The sequence below is a fragment of the Sabethes cyaneus genome, chromosome 3 (genome assembly GCF_943734655.1).
Source record: "Sabethes cyaneus chromosome 3, idSabCyanKW18_F2, whole genome shotgun sequence".
Lineage (NCBI taxonomy): Eukaryota > Metazoa > Arthropoda > Insecta > Diptera > Culicidae > Sabethes > Sabethes cyaneus.
In genome coordinates, this window is record NC_071355.1 from 85,377,175 (window position 1) to 85,387,791 (window position 10,617).

The 10,617-nt window shown below is 40.8% G+C and overlaps 1 protein-coding gene across 1 annotated transcript; it reads left to right on the forward strand.

Moving 5' to 3' along the window:
* The first annotated feature begins 750 nt into the window (after positions 1 to 750).
* On the forward strand, positions 751 to 9,413 carry LOC128743497 (neuropeptide SIFamide receptor-like). The gene is made up of 5 exons (XM_053840093.1): positions 751 to 1,029; positions 1,098 to 1,432; positions 7,954 to 8,219; positions 8,554 to 8,877; positions 9,172 to 9,413. The coding sequence occupies exons 1-5, from the start codon at positions 805 to 807 to the stop codon at positions 9,411 to 9,413; spliced, it is 1,392 nt and encodes a 463-aa protein (XP_053696068.1). The 5' UTR covers positions 751 to 804.
* Positions 9,414 to 10,617: the final 1,204 nt, after the last annotated feature.

The window sequence follows — 10,617 nt, forward strand, 5'->3', positions numbered from 1 at the left end:
TATTTGGGCATGTTGATTCAGTTCGGTAAACATTTCAGAGCTTGCATCAATCAACATCGAGAAATGAATGGCTCATGATGTGGTTTCGTTTGCCACCGTTTTCATCGTAACAGTTAATTCAAGAGCAACTCTATGATACGGAAACGCAGATGAAACGAAACATAAAATGTCAAAGGGTAATGCACTATGCTAAAAAAGTAAAATTTAATGGTCACGCTAAACATAAAAATTTATATACGTTTGTTTTCATATATTAAGGTTAATGGAACTACATTATTAATGAATAAAAATAAATTTGGTTTTGGTTTCTCAATTTGGACGTTGTGTGACTCGGTTGTACAACTGTTCGATATGCCATGCCGGCAAAACTGCCAAAGGATTGTTATCAATGCAAACCCACATTAATTCCTGAATGTAATGCCTTTCATTAATGCACATAAAGTTTAAGTTAAAGTATCGTTTTTTCACGAGCGAACCGAATCACTGTATAAATTTTACTTTCCTAATGAGCAAGATAAGGAAAGGGCAACCGTTGGGAAACTGGCTCATATGTAGCAGTATGTTAGAGGGCATAGTGGTTAGAATCAGACTGGTGCAATATACAGTTTAACTCTTTTGAAGCACCACACTTTTCGGATTTAAAACATTTAAATCGATGCAAATAAGCGTAAAATTTGCGCAATGTTATATGTACCTTCGTAAAGCGTTTTTAAATCTGTCTAAATTCACGGTCTGCTCTTCCGCAGGTTCCTCGCCATCTGGTGGCCGCTGAAGCTGCAGATCACAAAACGGCGTGCTCGTTTCATGATTGTCTGCATATGGATCATAGCGCTAGGGTCCACCATACCGTGGGCTTTGTTCTTCGAGCTGGTGCCCATCTTTCCGGAGGCACCCGACATCAAACTGTGCGTTGAGGTTTGGCCACCGGGTACGGACGGAGCTCTCTACTTCCTGCTGGCGAACCTGGTAGCATGCTATCTACTGCCTATGACACTAATCACTATTTGTTATATATTGATCTGGATTAAGGTAACGTAAAACACCTCAAGTAGCACAGTAAAATATTTATTAATTTTTTGTTTACTTTCATTTCGCAGGTTTGGCGGCGATCCATTCCAGGGGACTCTAAGGATGCTCAGATGGATCGGATGCAGCAAAAGTCCAAGATCAAAGTTGTTAAGATGCTTGTTGTAGTTGTTATACTGTTTGTACTATCTTGGCTGCCACTGTATGTGATTTTTGCAAGAATCAAACTCGGAGGAGCCCTCGAGAGCAACGAGGAAGAAATGCTGCAAATTGCCACGCCCATCGCCCAGTGGCTTGGAGCATCGAATTCATGCATTAATCCAATACTGTACGCGTTTTTCAACAAGAAATACCGAAAAGGGTTCGCGGCAATCATACGATCACGAAAGTGCTGTGGACGATTAAGGTATGCATTGCTTTGGTTTTCAATTGTTTGAAGATCATTTGTTGACTTTATCTTAATTCTTTGGTGCCGAAATTTTGATTGCGTGCTTTTGTGATCCGTTATCCGAATTTCTGAAAAAAAACCCCAATTTTGAAAAATATTATCTATATTTACAAAAAAATATGAAGATTTGTGCCTAGGGGCACGAACGAGGGGCTCATGTAGAACTACGAATGCAGGTTCTATTCGACAAAGCTTGACATTTTGCAAATGTTTGTCACACAATCATTAATTTACTGTATCGTAATAAATGATCTGAAACATTCCTGTAAATTTGATACAAGAAGACAAGTTTAAATTTCCTAAATACAAACGTTTTTTTGAATTTGTAGTTCCACTAAGAGTTTCATCAGGCCACAAAATCACACTTCTTTTGGTGATTGGCAATGATGTCGCATTTTGAAAACTTTTGTGTGACTTGTAGCCCTAGTCAACTTTACGCAACGGCCTTTAAACGAATGTTAACTGGTTTAAGAATCTTGCTCAAAACATAAAATATTTGTCATTGGACGCACAACTTATGGTTGAACGGAAAAAATCGCGATTCGATCAAAATAGTAAATTTTAAAAAATCAAGCCATTTACAATATCAATCTTGTTGAAATCCAAGTAACTTTGATATTTAACTCAATCTTTATATGAATGGGTACATATTAAGCTTTATGAATCAGTATAAACGTAGATAATGAATTTTTCGCTCGTCAGTCCCCGGTGATCAATTTCACCCGACTGATCAATTTCGCCCGAATCGACGGTACTTGTGGATATAATTCTTTTAAAAACTCGAAATGAAACATGGATCGTGTTTGCATTTGACGAAGGGGGTTCGTCACTCTATGTCAGGTTTCGGTGTAGAGCCCTATTACGAGATTGAAATCTTTTAATAGAACTTGAGCGCGTCATTAGCTCGATATAGTTGATCTAGTCCTACACTATCGCTGTCCCTCAGCTACGGCTTTTCCCTGTGTAGGGTAATTTGGGGGAATTTGGACACCCTAAGCAAATCACCTATTATCCCAAAATCTATGCATCAAATTTCAAAAAAGTTAAATCGTATACTGACATTTACTTGTTTTCTGTTTACCAGCGGAGTTTAACAATTGCATCTAGCTTTGTTTTGCTAAAATAGGTTAAAATAAAAATAATGATTTTTTGGCATCAAAATTTTGTTTGGGGTGATATGGACACCCACTGGGGTGAAATGGACAATGTGTAAAAAACGGTTGTTTTTAACGAAATAACATACTGAGGCTCATAGCAGATAACTTAGGAACATACATTAACTAGTAATAGTGTTTCGAGCTCAATTCCGTCTATCTGAGTGGAAGAGCCAGTTCATAAGTTATACCAATATCACTTTAGTTTTTTCGCAAGTAAACAAAACCATACTTCGATGAATCTAGATCTTATTTAAAGTCTTATTCGACATTTGTCATATGCAATTGCTCCTGCATTAGTTCCTGGTGGCTCAGAGAGGATGGTCAAACATAAAGCTTAAGATATATTGACAGTTAGACATATCGATTGGGATAAAATAGTTACGATAACAAAATGAATGTGACATTGCATTTTGCACAACCATAGACATTCAGGGATTAGCCCCGAGTGCCTCAAAAATCCCAAATTTTAATATGAATCTGAGTATGCGGGAAAATGACCAGAGAAATATTTCGTTCAGTTAGTTCTCAAACACATCGAAACCCGATTATTAAAATCCCTGACTTTTGATGCGAATGTTCCCTTTGGTGATTGGCGGGATTGCAAATACTCTTAAATATTCAAAACCCATTCTTGATTGTCTATAATGATTTTTCGGTGGATTCTTGTTTTAACATCACATGCACATCTTTTTTGTACTTTTACGGTATCTAGAATTGATGAGACCAAAGAAATGGTTTAAAATCAACTGGACCATTGCACCCCAAAAAAACTGTCCATTTCACCCCACACAGCATACAACAATATGAGTTTAAAAAATTGGATTTATATTTATACAATCTAGCTATAATTTTCTATCAAACAGTCTCTCTTATGTAGCCAAACAGAACTGCACTGCACAATAATTTGAAAAGTTTGTTAAATCACTGGAAAAACCTTAAAACCTAGAGCATCAAAATTACATTTGGTGACGTTTTAGGCAGTTGTTTTGTTTACATTTACATTTCGCAACATGTCAAAGTTAGGCCCAATTTTTTTACGTTAATAATGGTGTAAGAAGATAAGGAAGAAGTTAAGAATTGTTTGAATGCAGAGAAACTGCTACTTTCCGAGATAAAGTACCTGTCCATTTTACCCCAGGTGTCCAAATCACCCCAAACGACCCTACTGGCCAATTATTTCGTGCACTTAGAGTTTGTACACCCAACTCCTCTCTGGCGGCCATCCGTGTTCGAGGGTCTGAGAACCTAGCTTCATAGAGGAATATATAATGTTTCATTCATTAGGCACGCGTAGTTCTCGGCAACTTACGTGTTATATAACTGCTAAATGTTTATCCGAGGAGGGCTACTTTGCTATGAATGGTATACCGTTGATAAATTAATTCAAATAGCATAGAGCCGGACTGGCTCTTATCGTATCAGGAATTTTCCCCTGTACTCGGTCCTAGGCCACTCCTCAAACAGCACAACTTTGTCATTTCTGGTTGCTGCAACCTATTTATGATTGAAATTAATCATTAATCGGTTACCACGACTAGTTTATAACAACTGTGCTATTCTGTGAGTCGTCACCAATTCGTTGAGCGTCTCGCATACGCAAGTCGGTTTCAACTTGGCCGTGCTATCTAGCAAGATGGGTTCCTCCATTTTTGATGCGGCGAGGTTCTTGAAGAGAACGGATGTCTGCAACACTGCAGTCATCAGGCATCCCTGTGAGTAATCGATTAGAGCATGGAATAATTTGTAATCGAATACTGCCGACACGAGTAATTCATTAATCGAATAGTACAAAAAGGAAAAATGCGAATAATCCCCATTAATCGTTCGTAATCGTACGATTAATCAAATTATTAAACAAAATATTCGAATATTTATAATCGAATACTACTAGTACGAATACTGAACTAATCGTTCAGTACATACAACGCTAACCGATTAATCGGTAATCGAAAAATTGAAAATTGGCCAGCCCATCGTAGAAAACTCTCCACGTAGTGCCTGTAGCTCGTAGTTCATACGTCTACGCCGCTTTCCGCTTTCCGTTTGTACTCAGCCAAAAATAGTTCGCTACACTTTTTGTTCAAATACGGCAAGCGCACGTCTGTCTTTCGCAAGCAAATTGACAGTCTTAAGTCTGTAGAGGACTGCCAGTCTGATTAGCGTTTTGTACATCATCAGCTTTGTGCTGCACTGTATGCTCCTTGATCAAAGCGCCTTGCGGAGAGAAAAGTAGGCACAATTTCCAGTTTAAAGGCGTCGTTGAGTCTCCTTACTTGTGGGCGGTGACCAGAGATCCCAAATCTATGAACTCATTAACCACTTCTAGTTCTCACTATCTATGGGAGGTGAACGTTGTTTTCTCTGGAGCCTGTTTTCCTACTATATATTTGGTTTCTTAGAAACGAAATGGTTAAAGCGTCTATAATTTAACAAAAAAAATCTGGTTTTTGGCGCTATGATTTGTAACTCAGTCCTCGTATTTAGTCTAACGTAGATCACCTCCGCCGTCCCAAGAGTTCTAGTAATGAAGTCGGCTGTGAAAGCTAGTAGTTGACTATTTTTGCTAAAGATCATTTCTCATGTTTCGATGACCGCTCAACGGGTCACATCTTCAATAGCGATGATGAATAATATACAGGACAGCCCGTCCCTTTACCCTAACTCTAAGCGCAATTTGAAGGGATTCGAGAGTGCCCCCGAAACACGCACGTAGCACATCATTCGCTTCAGGGTAGGTTTAATCAGCCACATCAGTTTGTCCAGAATACCGTTCTCGTGCATTAACTGCCATAGCTGTTCGCGCTCGACTGTATCGTATGCTACCCTGAAATCCACGAAAATATGATCCGTGGGCACGTTGTACTCCCAATGTTTCTGGAGGATTTGTCGGATTGAATATTTGACCCATAGTAGCATGGGCCCCCATATACCCCTTCTGAAACTGTCTTACCAATTCTCTTGCTTTTGGGGATAGAAGACGCAACAAAATCTGGGAGAGCACCTTGTAGGCAGCGTTGATAAGCGCAATGCCGCGGTAATTACAACAATCAAGCCGATTGCCCTTTTTATAGATGATACAAACCACACTTTCCATCCATGCCTCCGGTAGCTTCTCCTCATCCTTGAAATTATTTAGTGAATTGCCGTTGGTAGTGATTCTTTGCTATTTTTGTAGAATTCTGTCGGAAGTTGGTCCTCTCCGGTGGCTCTATTATTCTTCAACTGATCGGTTTCTTGACGGATCTCTACGAAATTGGAAGTCGACATGCTTCCGCTCCATCTGTTTCTCTTATGTGGCCATGCCCATCGAAGAACTGCTTCCACCTGTCGACCACCTCGAGCTCGTTTATGACCAGGTTTTCCTCCTCGTCCTTACACATATCAGGCTTCGGTGTGCATCGTTTACGAGATCCTTCTCATAGAATTTGCGTGCCTCATTAACCCGGAATAGATGTTCAAGATCTTCACGATTTCTGTCCTCATTCAGATGCTATTTCCTCCTCAGGATTGCAGTCAAATCATTCCGCGTTCGACGATACTTGGCCAAATTCTCTATCGTGGCAAGTCCTAGATAGTTTTTCCAAGTTCTTTTTGCTCTTCCTCGATTGTTGGTATTCCCCGTCAAGCTTATCATTTCGCGCACTCGAGGTTTCTTCACCTAGCATCCAAGTGTATCCAGTGCTACTAATAATGGTCTGAGTTATTCATGATGCTCGAGGAAACCCGGTCATCGGTGAGAACCACGTGCTATTTTCATTATTTTTGTGGGGTAAAAGTGCTTCCGCTTACCAGAACGCAGAAGCCCACACTCGTGGGGTTTCAATTTCTCATACATGCGATGTCGTTCTAATGAACAAACTGGCATAAACATCTCTTTCGGACTTTCTTCCTTATTTTTTCATGCACTGCCACGAGTTTTTGATACCGATCGCCCGCGTGGCCTGTACTCTTGCCCACGTTTGTAAGCGAGGCAAAGGTATGAAAAGGTAAAGCAAAATTTGTATCAAAAATTATAGTATGATACTCTCAGGGGCTGCTTGCACCTCATGACTTGTTGACTACGGGAGCGGGTTATGCAGAAAGACGCTACGAGGCTGGGCACTCACGAGTGTGCAGGTAGCAGAATGTATGCACACGGCACCAGCGGTTGTTTGTCGTACGCTTGCGTCAGTGGATGCTATGCTTCCCATACTAACTCGCGTGAGAGTGTGCTTCTCGCTCATCTTCAACATTGGATGATGGATGGATGGACATTCTCTCGATGATCGCCTTCTAGTCCAATACTATTATAACGTAATAACTACCACCAATCGATTGCCTATAATTAATTATTGTATCATCATTAACGAACCTCCTTGCACGTGGTCAATTGTGATATAAGATATTGCTTACCTATTAGATATCAAAAATAATGATTCACTGCTATCTACGTTAACTTATTAGTAGCAGTGTAAATAAATAAACTAACTGTTTTAATGTGTATAATATTAATTTAATATAAAGCTTGAAATCGAACGTCTTATAATCGCCTAATCACGTGCAGTTTATCGTCGTGTCTGGGTTTCCGCTCGCTATCAGCAGTGTTGCCCGTTAATAGCATATCATTGTCTCGTCGATAGAAACCAAGGGTATGGCACTGACATGTTTTAACATCCATTCTATGTCCTTATTTCGTTGCCTGGGTCCATTCAAAGTATTTCGAGTCGTTTTTTGTTGAGTAACTCAGCTGAACCGACTGCTAAGTAAAGTTTGTTTTGTTTCGGTTGTGCATTGAGCCGTCGTGTATTCATTTTACGTGGTTTCGTTTTACGTCTGAAATGTGAATTAACGTTCTCTCGTTTTACGTCCAAAATTTGAATTAACGTTGTCGTCAAAAATCATTGGGCAGTTTTAGAAAATTCGGAATAACGTCTTTTCTTTTTACGTCCAAAATTCGAATTACCTCCACTATCTTTACGTCCAAAATTTGAATTTACGTCCTCTTTTTTATGACCGATTTTTTTACGTCCCCTGATAGTGGACCTTGAACGAGATTTGAGTATAGGGTCTATAAACACGTTTTTAAAATGAATTACTCTACTATCAGGCAAACATTAGCTTATGAGAATATTGTTGCTTTTCGTTTATACTAACTTTAAATGTTCCATTCAGACGAGATTCGTACTTACGAGGACTTGAACCAACGTTGAAACATATACGAATAGTTTGCTAAGGAAACAACTGTGATACATTACATTTCCTACTTCCATTTTAAGATCAACTTGTGAAACATGGATCGATTAGTGCGCACCAATTAATTACCGATTCTCTATCCCTTTGCAGGTACTACGAAACCGTAGCCATCGCATCGTCATCGACTAGCACCCGGAAATCATCACACTATCACAACAGCACCAAGCGTCCACAGTACAGTCCGTCAATGAAATCAGTCGACGCTGTTTCCTATATCTACGAGGAGAAAGGTGGCCGAAAACATCATTCGATTTCCAAGCAAGACAGTAACCTTTCGCGGCATATGCTACTCAAACAGGACAGCAGTATATCACGCCAGACGCTACTGAAACAGGACAGCATCGCTTCACGATCCGGTACTGTGAAACTCCAAAGGAGATTCTAGGTCTATGTCTGTACTATATTTGAATACAAGAACTTATCGAACTCACGTGTACACACATTCGTTGGAGAGCTTTCTTCATACATAGAGTCGTATTATTTTGAGTATACACATATCGTACTATATATATAGAAATTTTATTTTTTTTTCTAGAGTATTGCCGCTCGCAAATGTGAGTTGTATTGAACTGTCTGTCTTTCTTTGTTTCTCTTTCTTTCTCTGTCTGTCGCTGTCCGGTTCGTCACCATCATGCAACCACCACTACCACCTATTCATGAACCAAAAAAAAAATACCACTCATCCACTAGCAATACTGTACCGCCAAGATAGCGACAATTCTCGTCAGATGCTTCTGAAACAGGATAGTAGCGGCTCGCGGGATATGCTTTCCAAGCAAAGTTCGGCCTCGGATTCAATCTCGCGCCAGGATAGTCAGATTTCATACATTGAACCTCGCAAAGGTATCCTGTGCAAACAGGATACACAAATCTCGTACATTGAGCATACGAGTGCTAGTAAAAAATATTCCTCCTCGCTTTCGAGCCAGGACAGCGTCCTATCGATCATTGAACACAAAAGACACAAGCTCGTAAAACAAGACTCAATTTTCTCATTCAATGAGCCCAAGTCAGGTAAGAGCAAGCCTTCCCATAGTTGGTGTACAAGCACGTCTCCTGCACGTAACAGCACGACATTTCCTATTGCACAACCACCACTACTATCACTAGCAAATCCGCCTGCCACCACCACCACTATCACCACTAGTAGGCCGCTTTTCGGAGCTCGTAGTTTTTGTCCACCTGTCCACCACCATCATCATTTGTACCACTACCACCTACCACAGTGCAACAGTCAGCGTCGCACGTCGCTCAGGCTCCTACCGACCATTAACCAACGGCATCCTCTATTGTTCTTGCTCGTTGTAGTGTACGAGAGTACTGCAGCCGCGCCTTCAAATAAGCGGCACCAGCTGGTCAAACAGCACTCCGTTATCTCTTTCGCCGACCAGAAACGCGGCGGCAGTCTCACCAAACAGGACTCGGTCACAACTATCCATCGAACCGGCAATGGCGAAGGTCCATACATATCATCTATCCTAAAGAAAACTGACTCGCAGTGCAGTTCAGCCTCGCCGATAAGGAAAAATATTGGATTTTTCGAAGGATAAATCAAGATAAGTGTGTGCACGCGGAACGATGCACTGAGGACCTACATTGCTGATTCATCCCTGTCGCCATTGCCTTCCCACGTTACCGATTGATGCGAGGATACCAATATATGCTGCCTATCGTAGAGGGAGTACCCCTTAGAGTGACTGCTTGTCCTAGTTCTAGCCTCCAGCTATAGACATGTATAGACATGTGAGGGAACATACAATAAAAAAAATCCATACTTCACAACCTGCTGCCAGTCAGTCGGCGGGTACGAAAGTGTCAACGTAACACAGTCTACGTTTAGAAACATCTTCCTCCATCTATCGCTGCAGAGCGAACAAAAACAGCCGCTCGCCTTTCAACAAAAAAAAAAAACGTTTTAGAGGAGATAAACCTTATGGCGTCCTGTGGGAAAAAACCCGTTTCACCCGGACATGAAATGTGCGCCAGAAACATGTCCTAGCACTAATGTTTTCGCTTTTCTATATTAGATAAAAGAGAAAAAAATCTAACTTCTCCCACCGCACCTACCGGCGCACATCCGTATCGTAACGTATCCCGACCCTTTCCATCACAATACATACACCACCGCCCACTAAGGATTGCTGCAGGCAGTTCAGCAACCAGCGCAGCGGCTATCATTTTCCATTCACAAGCTCGCCATATTTTATCTCAATCAACATCAATCTACTAATCGACAAAATTGAGAGAGAAAAAAAACAACAACCCGTGTGCACACAGAATCATTCACCCACCACCCGCGAACAGAAGGATAACAACACCCACACCCACCCCCCAATGCGCACACACACAAACTGACACACGTATGGAAAGCCGTCAGTCAGTAAACAACGCCGCAAAACATCTTTGTCATCGCTGGCACAGTTCAGCAGGCGATGGTTCATGAGTTGTGATCGTATTGGTACCTAGGTACGTATGTGTGTGTGTATGTTAATGAGTACGTGTTAAGGCATACTATGTCTACAAATACAAGAAAAAGCAAGAGGCTAAGCCTACAGCATAAGTATTATTGCATCACACTGTAAGTGTGCCTAAAGTGTGTGTACGTAAGTATCGGTTTTGTTTGTGTTTATGTGTGCGACTAACGAATTTCAAGGTTCGAAACAACTTGCTGAACAAACTAAATCAACTCGTGTACGAAGCAACTAACGATACGCTATATTTAAAAAAAATATGGAAGAATATTATTATGCATTA

What these genes read in the sequence shown, in the direction of transcription:
- LOC128743497 (XM_053840093.1), top strand. Translation starts at nt 805, where the DNA reads ATGATTGTCTGCATATGGATCATAGCGCTAGGGTCCACCATACCGTGG. An exon ending in ATATATTGATCTGGATTAAG is followed by an intron (nt 1,030 to 1,097) that starts GTAACGTAAAAC and finishes TTCATTTCGCAG; the next exon opens with GTTTGGCGGCGATCCATTCC. An exon ending in ATTCAATGAGCCCAAGTCAG is followed by an intron (nt 8,878 to 9,171) that starts GTAAGAGCAAGC and finishes TGCTCGTTGTAG; the next exon opens with TGTACGAGAGTACTGCAGCC.